General features: G+C 44.2%; 1 protein-coding gene across 1 annotated transcript in view; it reads left to right on the top strand.

Annotated features, from left to right (window-relative positions):
• The window catches only part of cdk6 (cyclin dependent kinase 6), a 38,902-nt gene that overhangs the window by 3,221 nt on the left and 8,894 nt on the right, over positions 1-26,787 (top strand). Inside the window, exons 3-5 of the mRNA XM_069681297.1 lie at positions 2,833-2,968; positions 7,768-7,935; positions 22,945-23,054. Coding sequence (XP_069537398.1) covers positions 2,833-2,968; positions 7,768-7,935; positions 22,945-23,054 — 414 coding nt within the window. The remainder of the gene's footprint in view (positions 1-2,832; positions 2,969-7,767; positions 7,936-22,944; positions 23,055-26,787) is intronic.

Here is a 26,787-nt window from a genome sequence, read left to right on the forward strand (position 1 = left end):
GTCAGGCTGGATTTACTGAAAGTACTCAAGTAACACCCGGCCGGGGGTTTCTACTTGTCCTCCCCTCTGCTCTGCACGTGGAGACCATTTTCTTTCACTTTTGTAATGAATTGTTCACTCAGAGGTCAGTAGTCAGAGTCTGAGTCACATGCTGGCACCAGCGGACTCCTGACCTTGGTGCTTGTTTTATTATGGAATATTGAGTGCTTTGGGATTGAAGGGGAAGCTCTAAATGGACGTTTCAGGAGCAAAGTTAGTGCCCTTGTGCCTCTGACAATAAATCCCCAGCGAATCACTGAATAATGGAGGATAATGCTTTTCTCTTAATGGGCTCACAATGGGGTTTGTTCTCACTGGAAGACGTCAGCAGGCATTAAAGTTGTCTTATGTCAGTTTTATTTCGAGGTTGAGGACATTTTGTGTGCTACCATGAAAGCTTCAGTTCAGCAGAGGAACCAACCACTTTAGCCTAGCAGCTCACCACCAGGAAGGGTGCATTGTGGGCCTTCTGTGTGACTGCAGGCAACCCCTGGATGTTTGTAATGAGGCCCATTATTCATTCCATATGTTCAGTGTCTGCTCAGAGCCCCCATTGTAGCCCAACAATCGAGCTGTGAGGGGCGTTTAACCCCAGCGCTTGAAGAGGAGGGCGCCGTCTACACTGTGACATCATGCAGAGGACTAATACCTTAAATGAATCGCCTCTCGCCGCACCGACAGGGTTTCCAAGTCCACTGATTACAGGGCTGTTGGTGTGGACGCACGATGCCTTCGATGGATTGGAAAGAGAGGGAGATTCAGACCTTTCTTTCAATGCTTCCATTTTACACGGCTAATGTAAATTAGCTAGCTTGAATTATAGATGCACGTGTCTTGCAAGTAATGTTGTGACGCTTAGATGAATGATAGCTGCAGCAGTTATCATAGATTTAGTCTCTTTCAATCTTCCTAATCAGCCTTTGCATTTTTAGGTTGAAAGATGAAGATGATGCACAGCAGAACCATTAAAACAGTCAGCCTCCTCGCTCGTTCAAATGCCTTTATAATAATAGTAAAGCCATACTTCAAATGTAATATCACAGGAGCCAATAACTTTACAACCAGTCCTCCCAACACCACGTGTCTGACGGAGATCCCTCACAGCTCCCCTCTTCTCCCGTGTTGTTGTCATGAAAGATGCCTCCGCAGCAGCAGCGACAGGCAGGGTCCACTCGACTTCCCAGAGAGCATCAGGAGTTGTCATAGTGCCGGTGGAGGAATGCTGCTTGTGGTCCCCAGCTCTTTGAAGAGGACATACTGGAGAGCTTTTTTCAGCTTTTCACCAAAGCCCGCCTTGGCAGGTCTGCTGACATAATCTGGATTCTTGGCCTTAGTTTGTTGCCTAGTGAAACACAAGCATAAGCGCTGGTGTTTGTGGCGTGATGGTCCTGAAGTTTCTTTTTATCAGGGTGCTGCTGCTGCACATGATAACACTGGTCTCCCAACATATTAATTTTTCTTGCCAGTTTCTGTTTGATCATTATACCCTGAATTTGACTCCGTCCTGAGTCTGTTGGCTTGGTTTAAATGTTCTAGAGAAACTTTCCTCTCCGACCAAATGGCAGATATATTTTACTCTTTCTTTTTTTGTTGGAACATTTCTCATGACTGAATTTAGATTTTTGTGACAAATCTAAAATTAAAAATGTGATTAAGCATGCCCCTTATGCCTTTATATTCTTGCCCTTTTCTCATGCAAACATTTTGACTTAAAAGGAAATACACAGGTGCACCTAATAATGTTAAAGGGCAGGTTCGCCGATTCTCAACCTCAGTCCTATCATGCTATTATGGGGAGCTAATGCCATTGTGGTAGGAAAAAAATGCAGTTTCGCTCTGTGCCTTTGGAGGACGCTATCTGCTTCTCCAATGGGCCCTGGAAAACCTCCACCAGACTACGTAAAACGCGTCATCTGTCGCTAAACTACACTTCCTCAATCTAGGACGCCCGCCTCCGATGTCATGTCTGGTTCAAAATCGTCAGGTTTGAAATGTAGACTGCAAACTCGACGAATTGTTAGACGATCCACCGGTATATTCTGGTCGTATTTCAGACTTGCCTGCCTGCAGCGAAACAGTAGTATTTCACTCCTGCGTCTCTCGCTGGGCCGTTCCTTTCAGAGGGAGGGGCGCAATGCACGCTGGGTGTTGTAGGAATGTAGCGTGGGCGAAACCACGAGCTGTTTGTACGACTTTCTCCACAGCTATGGCGCCAATTCCAAATATTATTGCTTCTGCTGATTACAGAGAACACCAGCTTTGACTGACAGCGGCGAAGTGCTCCTTTTAACGAGAGCACCACTACAATACGGTGTTCTGTTAACAGTCATTAGTTCCAGTTGTGTTTAAATATCCATTACTGTCTGAAATCACTCCCCATCTCCTTTGAAAGTACACTATATTTATTCATTATATCATATATTTATTATTTATTTCATTTTAAGCCAAAAGCTTGTTTTTAAAATTCAGCTGAATTTAGCAAAACGCGTGGATAACTAGACGTGTCTTGTTTAGTCAGATCTTCCACACACTATAGAAAAACTATTGAGTGTTAATAGAGAAGGAAGTGGTCAATGTATGAACAAAGATATGATTTCAGATAGAGGCCACTGCGATAAAATATGTCACTTAATGCTGATTATATCCATAAGATGATGCGAATAATGTATTGATTCTGCAGACCTGATGACTTGATGAGTGGTGGTCAGAGGCTTTGCTGCAGCTGTCTGAGCAGACTGGACTCAACATCAAATCAATGGTATTGATCTCCTCCACCTGTTCCTCTTGTTGTAGGTTGTTCGACGTGTGCACAGTGTCTCGGACTGACCGAGAAACTAAACTCACTCTGGTCTTTGAGCACGTGGACCAGGACCTGACCACCTACCTGGAGAAGGCCCCTGACCCCGGTGTACCACCTGAGACCATCAAGGTAACCATTACCGTTGTTATGTAGAAGTAACCAGGAGAACATGTGATGTTTTAATGGTCGCTATTGAACAGTGGAATACTTCAAAAATGTAAGAATGTAATGTGAAATATTGCTTGCAGTTGCCATTTGAAATTTAAAGGAAGCTATTTGCTAATCCTCTGTGGTTGCACATTGCATGACCACAGCCGTGTCTGTATGTACCGAGTTAGTTTTCTTGGCCTGAGACACAGAGGACAGAGTGTAGCTCCCTCCAACATCAGAGGTAGCAGAGCATTCTGGAGGGCAGCACATGTGGCAGATGGGCTCCAAATTAGAGGCTCCCCGCCTTCTCTATTTTCACTCTGCCGTCCGTCTCCAAGTCTACGCTGTATTAACAGATGGAGACGGAAAAAAGTGCCTATGTGTGAAAAAGTAGACTTAAAGATCATCGTAAAAGAGTGTTCAAATTGATCGTCACAATTGCACCTCACGCTAGTTTAATCGATTTCTCCAATTCATAAAATGCATCCTTGAAGTGTTTTCACTTTGCCAAAAGGTCGGAAACGGATGTGTCGCCAAATTCTTTCCTCTTTTTATTTCAATCTTTCCCACACTAAATTCACTTCATCGTGTTTCACCCCAAGGTCTGTAAACGTATCGTGCACTATATTAGAGAGGCGCATCTCTATTTTTGGTCAGAGGGGCCTCACAGTTTAAAGTGTCACATCTGAAATAGAGAAGTCCTGGAAAAGCTAAAGTAACCGTTTGTTTTCACCCCAGGGCGGGGTTTATGTGTGATAGTTTTGTGTCGAGCTGTAAGGTCAGCGGGATGCTGTGCAAGCGTAGACGAGTCGGGTAGATCGCACCTGAGGCTTTCCCAGGGTTTTTACTGAAGCTGATACAGTGTGTGGTACAGTAGTTTCTGTGGCTGTCTCGCAGCGCTGATGATTGTGTTGATCATGATGAATAGTAGACATTTATACAAAGCCTTAATATCATTGTTAGTAGTTTTTAGAACGCAAGTAAACTTAACAGGAATTATTTTTGCAGCTGAGGTGTTCTTTCAAGCATTTCTTGTGAATCATTGTTTGTCTTTGTTTTAGACTGTTAGTCGGCAGTAAGTAATTGATATATGTAGAGGCAATCATTGGAAGTAATTCTTCTTTGCAGTCTTAGAAGTTGAAGGGTTATTATACATAGAGCAATCTCGGATCCCATCGGCTATAGTCTGATGACGATATAGCCTCTGGGGACAACGGTGAACATGCCGGGCGTGTAGCCAGCTGTTAGCGATTAACGACTTCCTGTCAAGACTTCCTTTTCCGCGTGCTGCATTGTTTACAGAAAATGAAACCATTTTTCCTATGATGTACTTATCTTACCTTTGCCGAAATTTCAACATCATGATGCAGTTTACTAAAAAGTCAAAATGAAGCTTTGTCAGGTCTGTCTTCAAGGGGAGAAGAAAACTCCTTTTAAAATGCTCGTTGGTTAAATGGAAGTCAGATTGATCTGATGCGTTCGAGGAAGTCGGGAAATCGAAACGCTTAAGGGCTTTAGTGTAACAGCGTCAGGGAATTTATGTCTAATTCTAGATCTAGAAGAGATTGTTAGCCGTTAGCATGCTGATGTCTGTTTATAGAGATTAATAAGAAGCTAAATCTTCGTCAGATCACGCTGATTGGAGATGTCGTTACAGTTCATTATGTTCCTCCTGCTTTTGCTCTCCACATGGACTGTTTTTCCTACATACGCCGCAGCCTGCTGATACGTGTTTGGTCAATATTACTCAGACTACAAGCGTAGTGCAAACGGAAACCAGAACACTTGCCGTCCCTAAAATTCTACATTTCTATGTAGAATCTGTAGAGATTATATATCAAGTATTTTCATGAGGAAAGATGACTTGTTCTCTGCTTCTTCTATGTGAGGATTTTCTGTTTTTAAAAAAAATATATATTACAAATTAAATCTGTTTGGTTTAAGACCATTTTCACAATAAAAGAGGCAGTCTAAAGGTTCTGACAACTTTTTTTCCTCTCCCTTGCATTTTATAGACTTAAGAGACCCATTATTATTTTCAATCAATAAAAGAAAAAAATTGTTGTACCACCCCCCGAATTCTGATGTTGGAGAAGTTTGGGGGAAAACGTTGGAGATGCTGTTCGACAAGCGGATGAGAGCACACTGACCCCTAAAGACACCCCTCCTTCTTTAGCTTTCTCCTAACATCCATACAGCTGGAGCCTTGAGGGGACAAAAGGACAAACGTGGAGTGACACGATGACACAGGCACCATCCCCTGTTATTTCTAGGACAGTGGACACGGCAAAGTAACCCCCGAATAAGCCCCCCTTAATTTGCCTTCAGTTATAACAGATGACACATGATGGTGGATCCCTGTCCAGCAGTTCCAAATATAGCACACCTGTGCATCAGATTAGATGCTCTACTCTTCACGCAACACCAAGAAAAACCAGTTAAATACACTGAGCTCAAAAGGATCAGCATACTTTTCCTTAAAACCAGCCTCCCCCCCCGGACCAGACTCTCCCCAGCCTGTCCACCCCGGACCTCCTCCCTCCACCACCCACTCTGCCTTACTCAGACTCAAGACCCACCACATGGTCATTGATGAAAGAGGTCCTCCTCCAGGAATCAAATGAGCTGGAAGGACATCAAGCAGCCCGCCTGCCCCGGCCTCAGTGCTCCTCAGCCGGGCCAGCGCTTGGGTCTCACCCACCCTCCTCCGCCACCACCTCCGTCCAAGCTTCCACAACTCTATTCTCTGGGCCCCATAAAGGGGGAGGTTAATGAAGCATGGGGAGGGAATTACACTAACGCTAACCGGCAGATGTCCCATATTGTGCACGGCTACAATAAACAATATGGCTGCCTCTGGTGCATTTGCATCAGAAAAGGAGGCGCACTCAGAAAGCCATGTTTTGACTGCATCTTCCACAGGACTGACTACTTTTCTCCGGGTCCTCCTGCGTTTTCAGGGTCAGACCTGCTGCCTTTTTCTGTGGTTTAGTTTCCTGCTGGACAAGTTGCGTGCAGAGTTTTTGAAGGTTGAAGTTCTGGCAGTCGTGTTGAGCAACTCTTGTGAGTCTTTTGCTGCTGAAAGCAACTTTGTGGGGCTTAGAGATGGCCCAGTGTCTCTGTGCAAAATGAGGGAATTACCTTTATGGCAGTATTGATTACATTTCTAAAGTTGGTATTTTTGGAAATGCAAGTAACAGTAGTTAAATGTTGGATATTTTTAATCACTCAGTTGTGACGGTAATTGATACAGCAGAGGAGATGACACTCAGGCCAACGGGGCCAAGATTGTTTGTGTGTTTGTCCAAGAGTCACACTTCTGAGATAATTAGTGTTTACTAGGAAATGCTGCTGAAAGGAAGCACGGTGAAATGGCTATTTAAAGCAGAGAGGAACTGGCGAGGGAGGGGGCGTGCTATTGTGTCAGCCCCCCTCCGAACGCATACACACACAAAATAACCAACCGCCTGCCTCTCTCCTATGGCCCTGTCTGTCTGCTGCCCTCTTCGCTGGGTCATGGCTGGATGGAGATGTAGAAAGGAAGGTCTGTTTATGCATCCTGCCTGCCCTTGGTCAGAGGGCGCACACACACATGCATGCTTGCACACACACACACACACACAGTCTGAGGTGCATTCAAACAAATGGAAATGTAAATACACACATTTTACGCTAACATCGACCCAGAGGGACACAGTGTGTATACAAACACACACACACACACACATCACTCCCCATCTCCACAGCATTGTGTGTGGCGCCCTGTCTCTTCTTCTATGGCCAGAACAGCAGCCAGCCCCGCGCCGTTTGCTAATGTTTTCTGCTTGAGTGTGCAGACCCCTTTGACTCACTCACCAGCTGGTCGGCCAGTGAATAGCGCTGCGGGCTCAGGTCCATGTCACTTGTGAGGTCTTGGCGGAGGGAGTGTGTGTGTGTGTGTGTGTGTGTGTGTGTGTTTTGGGAGGGGGGTGTACAGCCCAGGATGCAACACACCACCAGCAGCATCTCGGCGTTTCACTTCACAAATGTCCTTTCTTCTTCCAGGTTGTCGCCTTTAAACAGTTTCTAACAGATGAAGACGTTTGACCCGCATTAAATCCACATGTATCTGTTATCGGGCCTCTAATAGCTTCGCCCAAACTTGATGTTATCACAACAACCCAAACCATGACTCTGCCAAAACCACCTGGCCTCAATCCCTTGTTAATGACTTGTATTTGTTTACAGGTGCAGGACCTGTTTGAGAGTCTTTCAGTTGAACAAGTCTAAGCTGGTTTCAACATAGTTTGCTGCTGTTCACACCAGTTTGCTTTTTTGCCCGTTTGCTGCAGAGGCAGCGCCTATGACCGTTTCTGAGGTCAAATTTTAGGCATAAAAAGACAAGAGGGGCTGATTAACTGAAGCAGGACAGCTGCTGAGAAAGAGAGAGCTGTGCGTGTACAGAGGGGGGCCTCTCTTTGCCTCTATCATTGTGTGTTTCTGTGTGTGCGTCAGTTATCAAACATCTGCTACAGTTGACAAGGAAAGTCACGGGCCTGCTTTAGTTAACTCCCCCCATGCCACAGTGTCTCAGCCTTTATACTGAACTGCTGCTTCTTGTCAGTCAGGCCTTTTGTTGCCTTGTTATACAGAGGAATTAATTCAAATCTTGACATGGCTCATGAAGCCATCTGTCTTCATTTTAATCATGACGGTAAACCTGTATCCTAAAGCTGAGATCCTCGTAATTGCTGCTTCAAAAACTCAACCCCTGTCTTTCCTTCTCTGTCGTCCTGCAGAACATGATGTACCAGCTGCTCCAGGGGCTGGACTTCCTGCACTCGCACCGCGTGGTTCACCGTGACCTGAAGCCCCAGAACATCCTGGTCACCAGCGCGGGACAGATCAAACTGGCCGACTTCGGCCTCGCTCGCATCTACAGCTTCCAGATGGCGCTCACCTCTGTGGTGAGTTACGGCGTTCAATAAAGTCAGTTCAGCCTCATCCCAGAAGTTTCTTGCAACAGGGTGACTCAGAGCAAACAGTGTGAGACCAGCTGATGAATAGAGACTGAAAAAGTGGGTCGCAGGATGTTTAAACTGGGTCACAGACAAAAATAGACTTGGATAAGGGAATGTTGCATGACCTTAAATATTAGTCTGTGATGTCACAGATTGCAGGCTCTGACGCTAGCAGTTTAGCACTACTGTACCTGTATGCAGGGGTTAGCATTAAGCGCTACATCTGCGTCCTCCTCGATGTCACACTGTCCCTCTTACACAAACTGTAACCACTATTAACAGCAAATACAAGTTCACTTAATCTTTGAATAAAGTCTGTAGATTCAATGTAATCCATCTGCAAACATGCATGTCAAGACGCATTGTATATTCTTGCATCATTGCAAAGTTTTACTCTACTCAAAGTTAAGCAATCTCTTGAAGACTTAATGATAGATACACACACACACTGACACACCGCCTTGAACTCCCCTCCCATCTCCAGAGAGTTAGATGAAAAGCGTCTAAAGTGACGTAGCGGGCACTTACAGGGCATCAGCGAGCAGCTCTGCAAGCACCGGGCCAAATGATAGGGTTTCTCTGTGTAAAGTGAGAGCCGAGGGCCCCCGCGGTCCGTCTCAGGAATCCCTCAGTGGCCGCTGCAGACAGGGATGGGACAGACGAGGAGAGACGGACACCCCTCCCTTCCCACTGTCGGTGCTTTGAAGTCCAACTGTTGAGCTGTGGGCTCTGATGACCAGATAAAATAGAGAGAGAGGCTGAAAGGAGTCTTTGGAGGACTTTGAAATAGAGAGAGATGAGACTTTTAAGATTAAGGTGTGCAGCAACAGGAGCTCGGTACCTCGTTTAATTAAGCAAACGAAGGTTTTCTGATGCTTCACATTCACACAAATGTCCAGTCCACATCCCAGAGGTTCAGTTGGGTCTGTATTATCTGTATCTTTTTCCTTTTATCCATGGAGGACAGATTTTGGCACAGGCTTTCCCATCAATTTCACGGTAATTCACAAAATGTTTGTTTACTATAAATAGTGATGTTCAACTTTAAAACAGTCAGACTAAACGTTATTGTTGCTCACCAGATTTGCTGACGAAGTATCAGACTGATTGGAAGCAGCATGACTGTTGCAGGTTTAAAGCCATGCTACTTTTGTTCTTTGTAAGCAAAGCTAACATGGGAAGTGAAGCTCATCCAGTGGTGCAGCATCTGCCCATCTTAAGCAAACACAAACATCCTTTTGGAAACAATGCAAACTCTTATTCTCCTCTCAGCATCATAAAACACACATCAGCTATTGTTACTGCACAATGGGAGATGAGTGGACACAAGCAGGTGCTCTTACTTTTATGTCAACTAGATGTGTGTGTGCTACATCTTAGGTAATAAGTCTGTGTTTCCTAAAACCATCACATGACGCATATCTTTTACTGAGGTGTTCATTGCACTTATTATACCTCTTTCCCACCAAAATTAGCACATTGTCAAGGGTTTTTCAGACCCGGAGGGACCCGTTAATAAATGCCGATTGTCTCTTTTTTTCCCATTGGCAGTGGAGTATACACCATTCAGTCTCTTTTCTGCTGCGTCAACGCCTGACGTCACAAACGTGCCGGAAACCTAAAGCCTTATTTCTGCTTCCCCTCGGATCAGAAGAAGCTCTCTCGCCTCGCTGTCTTGCCAGTGTTGCTGCATCTTGCGCGAAACAAAGAACAAATTCGCCGTTGTATGTTGTTCTTCTGTATTTACGCGACAGCGGCCGTAACTTCAATGCGCGTCATAGCATCGCGCCGGAAAGAAGGTGGAGATTAGCGTGTCGACGCGGGTTTTGTGCTCCCATAATTGCCTAATGGAGCCGAGTAGATTATTACCCGGGTCTACTGCAGAGTCATTTGACCCGGGTCTGAATGCCGATTGTAACCTTTCCCACTAAGCAAAAAATCCGGGTGTTAGCGGGTTTTTTGACCAGTGGGAAAGGGGCTTTAGAAAAAGCCTTTAGCATAGCTTTTATTAGGTTCTCCTTGAAAATGCAAACGGCGACCCCCTCCAGTGAAAATCAACCTTTTAAACATCTCCATGTGATGTTTTTCATGTGCTACAAGACATATCAGGGACAACATGAGCAGTCATCTCCATGGCTGGGCCTGTCTGCTTTTAAACTGCAGTGTACCAAGGACAGGCTGAACAACACGTTTGCAGATTGGCAGGTTTGAGACGTCACAAACCTAAGGAGCCAATCCCATTAAAGGACGGTGCGACGCCATCGTAATATTTGCATACTGACTGCTAACGTCAACGTTATTACTACTAATTACAACATTTCAAGCTAGCTAAGTTTCAACTAAAGTTGCCCTTAAACGATGGCAGAGACGTGTTTTGTTTTCGCAACGGAGGGGGCGGTTGAAAATGTGCTTTGTGGGCGGGGACTGTGCAAATTTGGTTTTAATGAGGGAGAAGGAGGAGAGACTTTTTACAAGGTAATTAAACATATTTTGCTGATAAAACATTATTTCAAGCAGAGCATTTTATATGTCTTAAAACATGACTGGAGCTTTCACTGCATTAGAGTTGTATTAACTGAGGTATCTTATTCAACACAGCTATTAGTCCTGCTTTGGCATTATATGACTCGTATATCACTCTTGTAGATCTCCAAGAGCCGAACAGGACGTCACAGGAAATGCTAAAATTATTTGAAAGAGCGTGAGGGGTTTATTAGCATTTTACTTGGAAATGATTTAGATATTCGATCACTGATGACTGAACTCAAACGATGGCGTTGTGGATAAAGCAGTTACTAGGAAATACTGATACATTTTTTGACATAAGCTCCTCTCTGTTTGGGCGTCACCCAGACCCTGAACTGTAATTTGTCAGTATTTTTATGACGGCTAATATTTTGAAACCAGTCTATTTTCTTATTGGTTTCATAAGTGTATCAGTCTGATTACTAATAACACTCAGCTAACTAACAGGGGAAGACGTGCCTCACCGTCGACTAACATAGTGTTACACAATATTCAGTGTGTGTGGTTTCACTGGAGGTCTTTAAGTTGATGTTCATGTATGACTCCACATGGGCACTTTTTTTAGAGTCGAATAGTTATCAGGGAATTCACCTCTACATATGAGTGGTAGAAACCAAGTCCCTGAAACCACTCACACACTCATTTCCTTCCTTGGTTGTACAGATTGGGGCACAAACTGAACTGGAGTTTGTGTGCGTGTGTGCGTGTGTGTGTGTGTGTGCATGCACTGCAACGTGAGCACCGGATCTTCACTTCTAGATTAATGCGCCTGTGTCTGGAATCCCCCTATCAGTCCACACACGCACACACAAACACACACACGATGTCCATTCATCCATTCAGCGTATCCTCTTGCTAATAAAAGCAGATAATCTACACTGTACGCAACGCACATGCACACAAACACACAGAGCGTTTAAGAGGATCTTCCCCTTTGCCCAACAGACCAGCAGTTGCTTATTTAGTCACCTAATGCCACCGTTACTGGCAGACAGATGGGCTTTGGAGAACTGCTGTTGCTTAAGCGAACGAGACACTTCTCTCTCGCTTTCAAAGTGATTCATTTAACACTTCTAAAATGACACGATGGCGGCAGCATATATTTGCATAAAGTCGTCGAAAAGAGTCCCTCGCTTCTCTTGTTCCCCGTGTCACTAACTGAAAGTAGCACTCTGGTACTTTCTGCTGATGATTTACCAGCACTGCCTGCACTTCTCTTTTTGTAATGAGTTTGCTTTCTCACCTAGCAACATGCTGGGTTGTTAATATGTCATTGACAAAAAATGTGGTCTCAGTGTGTGTATTAAAAAACCTGTGTGATGCCTGGTTGCGTGTGACTGATGGCCCCATCGGCATCGTCCACCTACCATGTTGCACATATTTCACCCTCCCTGAGAAAGGGAGAAAGGGAGAGAGGGAGAGAGAGAACGGGAGGGAGGGAGATGGAGGGAGACCACCCATTGGGTTGGTACTGGGGTCCAGATTAGGCTGCCCCTGGCAGTCCCTGGAGGTCCGTTGCTTTGTTGATGGTTTTTTAATGACCCCGGTCTGGCTACAGGCTCATTGTACTGCCTTGAGTGACAGGCAGATGGGAAAAGCTGATGGGTTAATCTGACACACCAGAAAAGAGCTGAGAGGGGGCTTTTTTTTTCTGCCCCGCTCATTGAGATCCCATTTCTGCCCAAGCGCTTTTGGAGAAACCCGTTCTTTTGATGCTGTTTGAATTTGGAAAGAGCAGAATACAACCCGGGAGTCTGCAGTGATGCTGACATTTGTTTTTATAATTCAGTCTTACAACACAACTTATTAACATCCGAATACTCGTATTTCCAACACGTTAGAAGGAAGCCTTTAAAGATCTGGCTTGGACTTGTTCAATAAAATCCAGGAGACTGAATCCTAAAACATCCGAAGGTTAAAAGTAACTTAAAGTTATAATCTCGAAGACCTCAGTTTCGTTCTCTTTGGCGGCACCTATGGCGATAAACGGTAATTGCAGGAGCACACTTCCCAGATGTCCAGACAGTGTTGCGTGTGTGACGTCCACGGTTGGCTCCGGTTGTAACTCTTGATTTTCCTCGCTGACGGTCGCTTTCCTTTTAGACTGTTTGCCTTCATCTGAGCGTCGAGTTTGTTTCTTTTTCTTTGGATTTTCACTTATTTCTGAGGTTGTATCTGTAGTCATCGATCTTATCTTTGTTTGTTCAGCCATAGTAGATTACTGTTTACTCGCAACACTTGCAGAGACCGGAAAAGCAGCCGCTTAGCTCCGCCTACCCTCTCTGGCAGACCAACCACTGCTGGGTGATGGAAAATTCCACAGTGTCAATGTGCATTTTATTTCATATTCACTTCTGTAAAGTTATTGATCACAGTGTAAGTAATTGATAAAACAAGATGTCACCCCCAGCAATGAGCTCAACCCAAGCCCTTTAATCAACACATGAATTGTCTTTGTTAAAGCCGCAGCAGCTAGCTAGTTACAGCATAAGAAGAAGCTCTTAGCTATGAACCTACTCAGCTAAAACTTTTACCCGCGGCTCCTCGTGGGATCAGACCCTTTGGGAATACGTCCCCCTCTCTGGTAGCGACAGAGGAGTGGAGGTAGCGCAGGTGTTGTTCTCTAAAGATAACCTCCAGTAACCTGAACGTGGCCGTCTTCCAGCCACACATTGGCTGCCATTGTTGTGCGAGGATGACAGGACGGTCCCATGAAGCCCATTAGCTTCCGACCTCACGGATGTCATGCGCATGTTGTTGCTTGTCAAATTGGATTTGGAAAACTCAAAGGGGAATGCCACCACACTTTTATGTTATCGCTTGTTTTTTTTTTAGCTCCAAACCAAAACAAACAAAAGGGGGTGCCACGATTTTGAGAAGATGACAAGATAAGCTTATTAGTGGGGAAAATGTTTTTGTGTCTTGCCTCTGAGCTTATCTAAAGTGAGTCTGTTATTGAGTTACGCTGCAGCCAAAGGGAATTTTACGACTCCTTAAGCCGGGTCCTTTCAAGTCGTTTTCAGCGAGTGAATCGCCTTTTAAATTTCCTTTTTATACGATCAGCTGAACCAATTATTACCTCGCTGTTATCTGTTATTACTGGCTGAAAACAGCCTGTGAAGTGAAGAGTCATAGTTTCCTGTAAACTCTGTTGTTGGAGACATGCACATTAGGGAAGTTGGTACCTGATCAAAGGTGCTTTCCCAATTCCCCCCCCCCCCGCTTACAAGGCCTCCCACTACGACAGCCAGAACAAGACACCAATATCTCAGACGACATTAAACAAATTGAATCCAGATTTCCTGCCGGCACTCAAACCAACGACAGGCCTTTACATACAAAGCTTTGGAGATGTTGACTAAGAACGCTAGTCTGTGGGTGTTAGTTAGGGGAAAGTGTCAGATTGGTGTTCTCACTTATGACACCAATATGGAGAATAATGCAGATAACATGTCGAAGTTGACAAACCACAAGTTTTTTTTGTATTGTCTTGTTTCCTAGGTTGTGTTTTGTTGTTCAAAATGAAACTTTTTACAGCAGTTTTAAGACTTTAAGTAGCCTCTTTGCAAGTGCAAGCATCAGCAGCACACTCCCATGACTCCTGAGCAGAGTCTGACGAATCCGACATTTCCGACTGGTGATGACAAACCTGGACGGACGTGTCTGCGAGCCTCGTCTTCTGCCGGACAATGTGTTTCTCCTCTGGACAGAATAGACAGGCAGGCAGGCGAGCAGCAGCAGCAGCGGCAGGGAAGGGAGGGGAGAGGGGGAAAACCCTCGCACTGCACGCAGGAGAGCACGTGCAGCGCACTCTGGGAATGTTTAGATATCTCCTCAAACGGCTCCGCATGGGGAAAAAAAGGAAAAGTCATGCTCTATGCTTTGACTGCAGCCGGCTGGAGCAAAAGGGGCTGGCCCCAATTTGACATAAGCAAACACACAGAGTTCACACACACACATATGAACAGGGATACACTGTACACACACACACATTAAAACCCTGACAATCACATTGTTTGCACACACATTGATCCGGAAGATCGTCGTAGCACTCTCTTCCACATACGCACACTCCTCTCCACTTCGCTGTATTAATTGTTGATGGCCTCCTGGCACGGCTCCAGGTAGGGAAAAGGGGGTACCGATCGGTGTGTGTATCGTGCATGTGCGCACCCCCGCACGCACACCGGCATCTGGATATTAAAGCCTTGTCTGTACCAGCAACGGCAAGAGGAAGAGGAGGAAAAAAAAGAGAAAAAAAATTACAGCATATATCAGGAATTTTCCAGCTAATGATGTGCGGATGTGGTAGCACTGGGGAGAGAGAGCCACTGACTGTGCTGTCTTTGTTTCGCTCGCCGAGGGCCCCATGCTGCATTCCTGTACACTGTGCATACTTTGGCAACAGTTGTACTGCCCTTTTTTTCTCTTTTACTGTATACAGTTTGTGTGCTGCTCTTGCACTTTTCCTTCTAGCCGCGCAGCTCCGTCTCTCCCTCCCTCGGCCTCTACCTCTCCCCCTCGTCTCTCTCCTTTTTAAACCTCCGCTGTCTCTCTCCGTCCTTACTTCCTTTCTTGGCCTGGTGCAGCTGCATTGTTGGGACTGTAAATTGTCCTTTTCGCAAAACAAGAGAAAGAAAGAGGGAAAGTGAGGGAGGAGTGAAATAATGGTGTTTACAACATGGCTGACTGCTAGAGCTTCGAATGGGGCCTCTCTGGAGACACAACATTACAGCCTGAGCTGCACTGTGCTCTCCGAGTGCATAGTTTAGTTCATTTTATTATTATAACATCCGCTCGCCTTCTCCCATATGTGGCCTGCATGTGCACTCTGCAGCCTTTATCTGCTTCCCTTCCTTAGATTCACATAGGAAGGCTTCAATTTGTGGTGGATTGCTTTCAGGAATGTAATCAAATTCTATCTTAGGACTTAAAGCATCCAACAATCGAGCCATTTACCTGAGAGACTTAACTGCGCTGCACGCTTATCCCTCTTTATTCAGTAATTGCTGAAAGTTAAAACCTCCAATCGTGCTCTTATTGATTGAATTACAGCAGTTATTTAGCCTCAGGTGCATCTAAAGTACTTGTCTGTGAGTGTACATGCATGTGTGTGTAGATGGTATGTGCGTGTGTGTGCAGTGTAGTGCTTTCATCCTGGGCTTCCTCAGTGAGAGAGAATGTAAATACAGGCCCCGGGCCAAGCCCTCTCGGCCCCCCCAGCCTCCGGTCCTGCAGCTTTAAGCTCCGGCCTTGGTCATCGTCGTGCCATCAGGTCGCTGCGGACGTCCCTCTCGGAAGACCACATGGAAAGTGGCAGGAAAATGTTTGTGTTATGGAAGTAGAGGTGGGAGTTTGGGAGGGTAGGGGTGAGAGATGAGGCCATCTTTTCTCTTAGTCATTATAACTTAGCTCTTTAAAATCATCGCTGAGATCGGGGAACACGGCTACCACTCGCATGTCTGACTGTTAAATATGAAGTTCATGCCAGCTGCTAATTAGCTTAGCATTAAAACAGGAAGCAGTGGATCTTTTCTAAGCCGTCTCAACTACAGCCCCTCCTAAAGGTGTTGGTAGTTCAATCTTTGTTTGGGAAAGATGTAACATATTTTAGTGAGCTTTAGAAGTGCTGCAGGAGGCGAGCTGTTTCCCCCGTCTCCAATTAATATGCTAACCTACGCTAATGATCTCCTGGCAGTAGCATCATATGTTTTTTTAATGTATTTTTTTGGCCATTTATGCCTTTACTGAGATGGAGAGGACAGTGGATAGTGTCGGAAACATTGGAAGAGAGAGTGGGGATGACCAATGACTGTATCTATAGATGGATGATGTGTCTCCATCTGCTCTCATTGTACGAAATTGATGCCAAAATAGCCCCCGTGATAGGAGCTGCCATCTTGCGATGGTGACGGCATTTGGAGCCAGAGCAGCGCAGTAGAGATCGATGGGTGGAGCCGCTGTAGCCACTTCTGCTAACCAAAACACACACTTAACTTACAGAGAAACAGCAAAGACCCCGCACGTCGGCGTATTTAATAGCAGAACAGCTTCTTGTGTTGGTCTGAAGCAGACGTTCACAGATATTCAAACTTAAATGACTGTAGTGATTGTTTTAGTTACGTTTCCTCTTGTCGTTCCTCCTCTACTCTGCTGATCGGGAACAGATCGGCTGCAGGAGTCGTATTTGCCAATAGCGCTGTCAATCATCCTTTTTACAGCATCAAATAGAAAATAAACACTTGGACGTAAATCAGCATGATAAGAACTAACTATAATGACAGAAACCATGTTTGAGAAAAATGTATTTAAATGTATTTTTGATGTTATTGTTTGACCCGTGTCCCATCTGTTAACATGGAGGAGGCGGGCTTTATGACCTATACTGCAGCCAGTCAGCAGGGGGCGATAGAGATGTTTTGGCTTCACTTTTAGGGAGCTGTCATGTCGGCCATCTTTTTATACCGTCTATGGGGATGACACGTGACCAAGTGCCGGGGATGGGAGTCGAGCCCGGGGCCGCCGCATCGAGGTCTTTAGCCTCTGTATGTGGGATGCGCGATTTAACTGCTGAGCAAAACCGGCGCCCAGAAGCATCAGATTTTCCGGTCAAAGCATCATAAGGATTTTTTCTAACTTTTGTTATAGTCCCTATTACTGATGCAAGAGAACATTTTAAGGTGTAGGTTATGTTTACATGCAGTGTTTCACGATTAAATCAGTGCATATTCAAAATAATAAAAATAAAAAGTGTTGAAAGCGTTATCTTCTGTCTCAAACATTTAAAGCAGTTTGTTGTAAATTTAAAACCCTGCATGATTTAATTCCATGCTTGTTGGTTGCTGTGTTCTTCACTGCCTTTGTTGGCGTGCACCCTGACAACATCTTGGTCTTTAACTGACTGGGATCAGCGTTTCATTATCCACAGGAATGAGCCAACACTATATGAAAATAAAACCCAAGTTTGAATAAACCGGAATCATCCTTCAAACATAAAACACATGCTGCAGATATCTTGCATACATTTGCACACAGACGCACACACAGCAGCAGCAGCACTTGGCAAAGGAGCACGTGAATCCAGGCAAAAGCAGGTGCTCACTCGGTCACGTGCAAGTACTCACACATAACACAAACCAAACGCCCCCGCGCTCACATGCATGCACCCTATTGTCATTCTTCTCCGCCGTGCGTGCTCAGTACACTGGTGGCACAGGTCCGGATGTTGCAAGGCAGACAGTCTTGGAGGTCTGGCCCAGGAGGTCTGGAGGTCCTCTGGGGCAGGGGAAGCCATTTCCTCCCTGAAGCGGAGCGGGGAGCAGAGAGCAGCAGTGAGGAGGAGGAGGAGGAGGAGGAGGAGGAGGGTGGTGGTGGTGGTGAGGGGGAGGATGCTCTCAGCAGAGAGGAATTCTCAGAATGTTGTCCTTTAATCTGGAGTCAGCCTCACACACACTCTTTTTTTTTTTTTTTCTCCCTCTGCTTTATCTGACCTCCTCTGGCTTTTCTGTTACCATGCGGAAGAGAAGAGGGCTGTGAGATAGGCAGAGACAGATTAAAAATGCAAAGCAGCTGACCCAGGGGGGGAAAACGGTGCATTGTACAGTTGAGGAGGCGACTTACTTTCTCTGTGTCTGTTATTCCTACATGTGTCTGTATCTGTTTCCTTTCAGTCTGTACAGAGGAGGGAGAGCAGGAGTGTGTAATGAGGGGATATGTGAAGCAGAAGAGAGAATGAGAAGGGTGAGAGAGACAGACTAAGGAAGAAGGAATGCAAACGTGGTCGGAGGAAGAGGAAGGGAAAGAACAGAACAACATTGCAATCAGGGAATGTCCTTTTTTTCCCTTTCACAGCAGCATATATATGTTGCCATAATGAAAACTGTTATCAAGTTGTGTTTTTCGGCCATGACTTGGAGCCTGTCCCTCTGGTAGACTCACTTGATACAGAGAAGTTTGAGTGTTTTATAGAGAGTGTTAAGCTGTGTGAGAGTCAGATGCATTCATGGATATTACAAGCTCTGCGACTGTTGTATGTAGACTTTACTGCACTGCAGATATGCGTGTTTTACAGACTCCTCGGCTTAAAGAAACAGACAGAGAGAGGGATGAAGTTTATAGAGAAGGAACAGGGGAGTGCAGAGGAGAGCGAGGAGGTTAGGAGAACTGCTGAGTTTGTTAGGACATGAAAGTGAACAGCCTGAAACTTTGAATCAGAGGTTTGAGATGAGCCGGACAGCTAGTGACTGAAGTATAACTGGCATGAGGCGAAATAGAGAGAAGCAGTTTGCTTATGAAGAAAATTGTTATATTTGTTGCATAATTTCTTAAAGGGCCAGTTTGCTGATTTTCAACCTCAGTCCTATCATGCTATTATGGGGAGCTAATGCTATTACTGTAGGAAAAAAATGCCTTTGGAGGATGCTACCCACTTCTCCAATGGGCCCTGGAAAACCTCCGCCAGACTATGTCACGCCAGGAAGCTTGCTAAAACTACACTTCCTCAATCTAGGACGCCTGCCTCTGATGTCATGTCTCATTCAAAATCGTCAGGTTTGAAATGTGGACTGCAGACACGAAGAATTTTTTAGACGATCCACCGGTATATCGTCGTATTTCGGATTCTGTACCGCTCTGAGCCATTGCCTGCAGCGAAACAGTAGTATTTCACTCCTGCGTCTCTCGCTGGGCTGTTCCTTTCAGAGGGAGGGGCGCAATGCACGCTGGGTGTTGTAGGAATGTAGAATGGCCAAAACCACGAGCTGTTTTTACAACTTTCTCCACAACTATGGCGCCAATTTCAAATATTATTGCTTCTATTGATTACAGAGAACACCAGCTTTGACTGACAGTGGCTTTTACCAGGGGCCAATTGCTCTTTTAAAGGTCGGCACATGTTTGTAAGTGACAAATCGGTGCAGAAAATCACAGCGTAAACCAGTAGAATATTTAAATCCTTAGGCGGAACAAGTCTTTTGTTTTTACATATTTAATCAACCAAGAGTTGTATGAAGAAGTATTCATTGTGTAGCCTGATTTAGGTTATAACTTTGTGCCATGGATCTTAATTGTTGTCCACAAACATAATGCATGAGCTACACTGTTGCACAAGGTGACATGAGCAGACACTGTTATCCTGGTGCTGGTAGGTTCTTGGCACAACTAACATGTATTATTAATCTAAAGCTAAAGGTCTCCAACAAATTTGGTTTAGGAAATGACTTTGCCTTTAAAAAGGGAAGTTGTGTATGGATATATTTGTGACACTTTTTGAAAGAGACTTGCCATGAGTAGGAACAAGGGGCATGGGCTTTCGTTTGAGCATTACAGACATAGTAGGGAAGTGAGAAAGTCCTGACGGGCTGACTAATGTATTATTTATTTCTTGTCATGCAAACACAGAGTCCACCTTGCACTAGATTACCTGCTACTTATTAGCATTGCAAACAGTCAGGCTGTCACTTCAGTTAGTGATGAGGCTTAGATCATCTTCTTCCTGTGTGTGTGCAAGTGCATGCATGTGTGATATATATGCCTTAATCTGCACTAGTGAGGTTTTCGAATAACTCCGTACTGCATTGAAGCGGATGTACCCCAAGCTCTAGTTCTGTGGTTCTTCCTAGAAGGCTCTACGTGTGAGTGCATGCGTGTGTGTTCATACGCGTTCTTGACTCTGCAGAGTATACATACTCTATGCAGTAGACTGAAGTCACATGCATGTGGCTGCAGATGCAGGAAGATGTTGGGCCATTTGAGATTTTTGCATTGATGCATATTTTAAAACAGTTTGAGTTAAAACACAGAAAATTCGGGATAATTCCTTTTAAATGCCAAAAAATGCAGCCTTGAATTTTGAATTTGGTGCCATTTTTTTGGAAATGATAAAAAAAGTAAAAGTCAAATGAATGACATCTTGTTGCCTGACTAAAAGGGGCAGCTGTGCAACTTCCATTCACAATTTTCTCTGAGGTTTCTCTGTTCTAAAAATCTTCAATGACCCAAACAGTCCATTCTGGTCACGTTGCTCAGCTGACACGTCTCAGCCAACAAGCCTCAACTTCCTTTATATTTCTGCTGAAGCAGGAAGCAGTAGATGAGAAAGTATCACACATCTGCAAAGAGCAGCCCTGGGCTCTATTAATAGTGTCATTCAGTTAAGAGGAAAAAATGTGACTGAACTTTTTATTCCTCTTATCGCTCTCTGTTGACGGCTTTGCTTAAGAATTCCAGCTCGGGGTAAAGTTTGGTCAGTGTCTGAGCCTCAGATATCCAGGGCTCTGTGAGGCTGTACTTAAAGTCAGCTGTGATGTGAGCTAAATGCTAATAATAGTTTTGCAAGTCATATTTCTGAGGATCATCTTAGTTCAGTCTGCTAGCATGCTAACATTGCTGGATGGGAATGGCATTTGTTTTGCAGATATTTGGTCACATAAAAAGGACATGTCTGACCTGATTATGGCGCTAAAGGAAAATTTACAGCACCACCAAAGTTACCTGAAATTATCCTCTGGGGACTACGAATATCTGTGACTGATTTGACAGCAATTCTTCCAATATCTGTTGAGATATTTATGGAGGAAAAGTCAATCAAAATATGTGGGCTTCATGCTCTGGGGATTGGGAATGCCTGTTCCAAATTTTAAAACAGTTCACCCAAAAGTTATGGAGATATTTCAGTCTAGAACGAAATGTCGCACCGGCCGATGACATTTGCATCCCCAGAGCTAAGCTGCTAGCATGCTAAAACTTGTTTTTCTCTATGGGAGTGTAATTCCATGGAGAAACAAGTATGCTTACTTAACTACCATTGACTGTATAAAAAGATTGACGACATGACAGCTCCCTAAAAGTGAAGCCATAACATCTCTGTCGCCCCCTGCTGACTGGCTGCAGTATAGGTCATAAAGCCCGCCTCCTCCATGTTAACAGATGGGACATGAGTCAAACTATAACATCAAAATACACTTCAAATAAATGTTTCTTAAACATGGTTTCTGTCATTATAGTTAGTTCTTATCATGCTGATTTACGTCAAATGGTTCATTTTTTATTTGATGCTGTAAAAAGGATGATTGACAGCTCTGTTGACAAATACGGCTCCTGCAGTTGATCTGCTCTGGATTAGCAGAGTGGAGGAGGAACAACGAAAGGAGACATAACTAAAACAATCACTACAGTCATTGAAGTTTCCATACCTGTGAACATCCGCTTCAGACCAACACAAGAAGTTGTAAAATATGTCGATGTGCAGGATATTTGCTAGATGTTGCTAGCAAGTTGCTAGATCTCTACTGCGCAGCTCTGGCTCCAAATGACGTCACCAGCGCAAGATGGCAGCGCCCGTCTCGGGGGACGCGTCGTCCATCCTTATATGAAGTCATTGTGAACTACAGGGAAAAACTTAAACACATGTCTGTTGGATTGGATTCAAATGAATTCTGACACATGTAATACTGAATTCATCCAACATCCCCTCGTGAAACATGTCGTATCCAAAGAAAAGTCTATAATCCATAAAGTTACTTGCCTGCTGACTCAGTTTGAGTTCCATGAGCACATACTGATTCTCTATTAAATAGTTCATGTTTGGCTATCTACACACTTTGAAGCTCATTGCTCTCATCTTACACATACAGACACGTTGGCAACATCTAAAAGCTCAGGGTATCGCTTCCAAGTCCTCCCACGTACAGTCCAATCCAGCTAATAAAGATATCTAGGTGACAACGCGCTCTTATTGCTCCCAAACATTCGCCTCAGACTCTCAGGTCCCGATAAGCACTCTGCAGCGCCTGAGGAGGGAAGTGCAGCCAAAAGCTGTTGGAAAAATGTGGAGTTTAGGAAAGCACCTGGAAGCGGTCCACTCTCTTACTAAGGGTCACTGAGTTTTGTCTGGAGGCTTTCCCTACTGTAGCTGTTAACAATGCTGCTGCTTTCCTGCAGGTTATGATTACACATGCGCTCACAGCTCCCGATAGAGGGACACATTTGGAAACCACGCTTTATGTAAAGTGGCACAAAATGGCTGCTGTTACACCAGCCAGGTGGGGGCACGGCTGTTTGATGCATGACAGGAAGTCAAGGAGGGAGGAGGCTCGGTGTGGTGGTTAATATCAATCGTAGTCATCACGTTATCTCGCATACATGCAACATCTGAGAGGTTTAATCCAGTGCAACCACAGTATTTTTTATTACGGTTATGATACCACCGCACCTATACACACATTTATATACAGACTAGAGTATTGTGAGTGTATTACTGTGGAAAGACTGTGTGATGAGTGTACACCAAAAACAGGAGCAGGGAGATGTGTCCTGCCAGATATGATTTCATGTCTTACGTAAGCCTGAGATGGGGGCAGAGAGGTTTTAACCCTGTGTGTATCAAGAGTGTATATGGTAACACTTACTCTTACTTTGTCCGTGTTGTAGGTGGTGACATTGTGGTACAGAGCCCCCGAGGTGCTGCTCCAGTCCAGTTACGCCACGCCGGTGGACCTGTGGAGTGTGGGCTGCATCTTCGCTGAGATGTTCAGGAGAAGGTGAGAGCTGCGGGGAACACAGAGCCGATCTGCCGACTGAAATTTTGATGTCGTTTCTTCAACTGTGTTTGATGTAGTAGAATATTTACACCATTTCAACCACATGCTCCAGGACCCACAGATCTCACATAAGCATCTTCATGAATACGTTCCAGTATTTTCCATAAAGCACAAACTAGCATGTAGCATAATAATGAAGACGTTGCATTCACGGTGAATGTGTTCCATGGAAAATGTAAACTGTTTTACAAACTATTTAAGCAGTCGGGCTGCACGATATTGGAAAAAAGTGACATTGCGATATTTTTTTGTTCTGCAATATTTGTTGCATTTCTTAAAAGTACAGGAAATTAGCCAGATAAATGCAGAATGTTTAAGGAATTAAAGATCAGACTTTCTATTATTTTGGACTTTTAAAACATGACTTCACTTCTTTTATCACACTTGGTTCAATGACTGACACCCGCATGAAAAAGTAGAGAGTCAACAGGTGGGGCAACACGTTTGATAAAATAAATATGAACAGACTTGTGTGCTGCAGTTGCGTTTCGTTATGGCCATTTACTATTTCTAACAATGTTCAAATGTACATTTTAGCATTGTGACCAGCTTCGTGACAGTAGCTTTTTAAAACGAAAGCTAACCGTCTCCTACTTCCTGTCCACACACAACCTTACGCCCTGTGTGTGCTGCTGGTGTAGCTAAAAGTAAACCCTGTCCGCTCCGTTAACGGTCCTTTTATGTAGCCACTGCCTCGATCATCCCGCTAACATGACCTGTGACGGCAGCAGCGTCGAGTGAGCGGTCAGTTCACTCTGTGCTCTCAAAGAGCTGCACTAATGTGATATCAGACGGACTTCTGTTGAAGATTAGTGATGGAAAACAAAACATGGTGAGTGCTCCTTTTGCACCAAGAAACAATGAAGTAGCAGCCTGACTGTTGCAGTTGATTTGCCTAACAATTGCATGTGCAAATCACAATTAATCGTGCAGCCATCTTAAGCTGCATGGTGTAAATCGCCTCCTCTGACAAAGACCAGGTAACAGCGGTTACAGGCATTAAAAATGACTATATATCAATGGTCAGTCTTTTGACTGATGGTCATGTTTGCTTTTGCAGTTTATTCATCAGTATCAATTTCAGTCTGTTTCTTAACCATTTAATCCAACCAACGGGAGCTTTAAGTTCTTTCAATTAAAGGTCTTGCAACCATTTGTACAGCAGGTTCTTTTTTAATCCCAAATACAAAGCTCTAGTTTAAATGAGCGCAACACCAGCCTGTTTGTTTCTGTCAGAGAAAACAATACAATCTTAGCAGCAATGAAGTCTTGCAAGCTCCTCATCAGTATTTCCTAGATTGAAATATTCTTCCACTCATGTCTTGTATCCTCTGCGTTTGCTGCGCTGCTGCCACATCATCATAATCGATCGCACTTCAAACATTTGCCACTCAGCAAGTGACTCTTTTGGTGAACCGTGTAAACACACAAACGGTCACACGCTCACTGACCTGCATCAGCACAAAGTCTTTGCTACATACAAAGCTGTCCCGTTAGTTTCCATATTGATCACACTGTGCTTTTGTGCACCCACTTTAGCACATTTATATGTAGAAAATGGTTTTGTTTTTACCTCATTATGACTTCTGTTACCGGAACGACAATGCACTGAGTTTGTCAACATCTGTTACAGTAATCACACAGGGAAAACAGGCCAGTAGAATGAGTTTACAGTTACCTTAAGTTTGCAGAGCCCAATGTAACCGAAGCTTTAGGGTTCGGTGGTGTACAGTATTGTGGCATTATTGAAGTGACATTAAACTGAGACCATGTATCTGAGCTGAGCTACTTTAACTGTCTAAATGTTGAGTTTAACTATGCACTACTCACTGGTTTCACTAGTGGGACATTTTAATGGATTATCGGAGCTTTCAAAGGTCGTGCAAAGAAATCTGCCCCCTTTACTGATGGGTTTAACACATTTACTGTTAAAAGAACAGATTATGATCAGTGACCTACAGGGATGTAAACATACTGTAAATACACATTCACACGCTCATGTCCTTGTGACCAGGTCTCCATATGGAGCAGGTATAAATAGAAGCTGATTCTTCTTTTGTACGAAGGAATTTCACTGTTTATTTCAATACTTACAAAACATTTAAATGTCCTAAATTTTCTGTGCCTTTAAGAAACTCAAGAGTGTGAGTTTTACAGCTTGAATGTTGGTTGTTTTAGTCAATAACAAAGTAGAGAAGAGAGTCTCTATTTCCTCGCATTACCTGTTTACTTTCAGCAGGTTTATTTTGTGCTATATTTCACAGAGAAATCAGCAGCCATCTTTAAAGTATCAGTTATTTGGGTGTTTCTTCATGTAACACCTGTCAGATGCCTTGTTAGCAATCACATTTCGGTTGGCTTATCAAACCATTACAGTAATGACGGGCTGTCTGCTGTGGTTGCAGCATGCGAGTCAAGATTCTGCTTCTTGGTATAGGTATTTGTCAGTTTGTGGTTTTAACGAACTTCACACGCTGGAGAGCTCGGCTAATAACGGACCATTTCTCTAAAATATGTTCAACCGCCTGCCAGTGGAAGGAAGGAAGGCTTCTCCAGGACATAATAACACACTTTATAATCAATCTAATATTAATATTTATGAGCCATAACTTGTTTAACTGTCTTGTAATGATCAGTGAGCGGGGGTCTATGCAGCCTGTCGTGGTGTGCTTCAGAGGAGATAAGAACAGTCTCTCTGAGGTAGGGCAGAGTGCCAGGAGGAGCAGCCCTGCTTGTAATTTATGCTTCCTTCCCCAACCGTCCTCAAACCCCAACATGCACAACCGCACACAACGTCCCACGCTGTGCACGGGGGACGCAAGGGAAATATAAAGGCTGTGGTGACAAAGGGTGACATGAGGGTGGAGAGTGTTTCACTGTAAAACCTCCAACGGTGTTTCATCTTTCAACATGCATTTGGTCGTCTGCTAAAATGGTTATTCCTCATTAGTAGGCTGCTGCTAACGATTATTTCATTTTTTATTTATCTTCGAGTTATTTTTACCTTTGACCGATTAATCATTTAGCCTAAAACATCTCAGAAATATGTCAAAAATGCTCATCGCACTCTCTAAAGTGATGTCTTGAAAGTGCCTCATATGTCCAACCGGCAGCCCCAAACCCAAAGACTCAAGTGTTCAATTACCAAAACAGTTCATTTAACTTTCTTTCAACCATCCAAGCTATTCATCGATTAATTATTGCTGCTCTACTCTGAATGTTTTCACCTACCGGTACATTAGGATGTGCTAAGAGAGGATTGGGTCGAGGACAAGGGCTGCTATGATATTCCTGGTATCTAATCCATGATATTACATGGCTGTATTAAATACTCGATTCTGATTGGTTAATCAACAAGGTCAGTTATTTCTCGATAATAGACCGTTGTTATGAAGAACAGACCATTGTTAGGGATGCAGCTCTAATCACACAATCTGGAGAACTAACATCATATCAATCCGCCTAAAGAAGTCCAGTAAATTTGATGTTGGTTTTGTTTACAGAGGGGAAAAAAAGAAAAGAGACAAAACAGTGGAGAGAAAGCAATAAAGGTTAAACGATGCAAAAACTGTTGACCAGGACAGAGAGATCTACAAAACTGAAGTCGGCACATGAAGTAAACATTAAACGGAACATAGTACGGGATACATTGGTGTTTAAAGAAGGTGAATGG

The sequence above is a fragment of the Semicossyphus pulcher genome, unplaced genomic scaffold (genome assembly GCF_022749685.1).
Source record: "Semicossyphus pulcher isolate SPU_LCO1_2020_fin unplaced genomic scaffold, fSemPul1.0.p SCAF_5, whole genome shotgun sequence".
Classification (NCBI taxonomy): domain Eukaryota; kingdom Metazoa; phylum Chordata; class Actinopteri; order Labriformes; family Labridae; genus Semicossyphus; species Semicossyphus pulcher.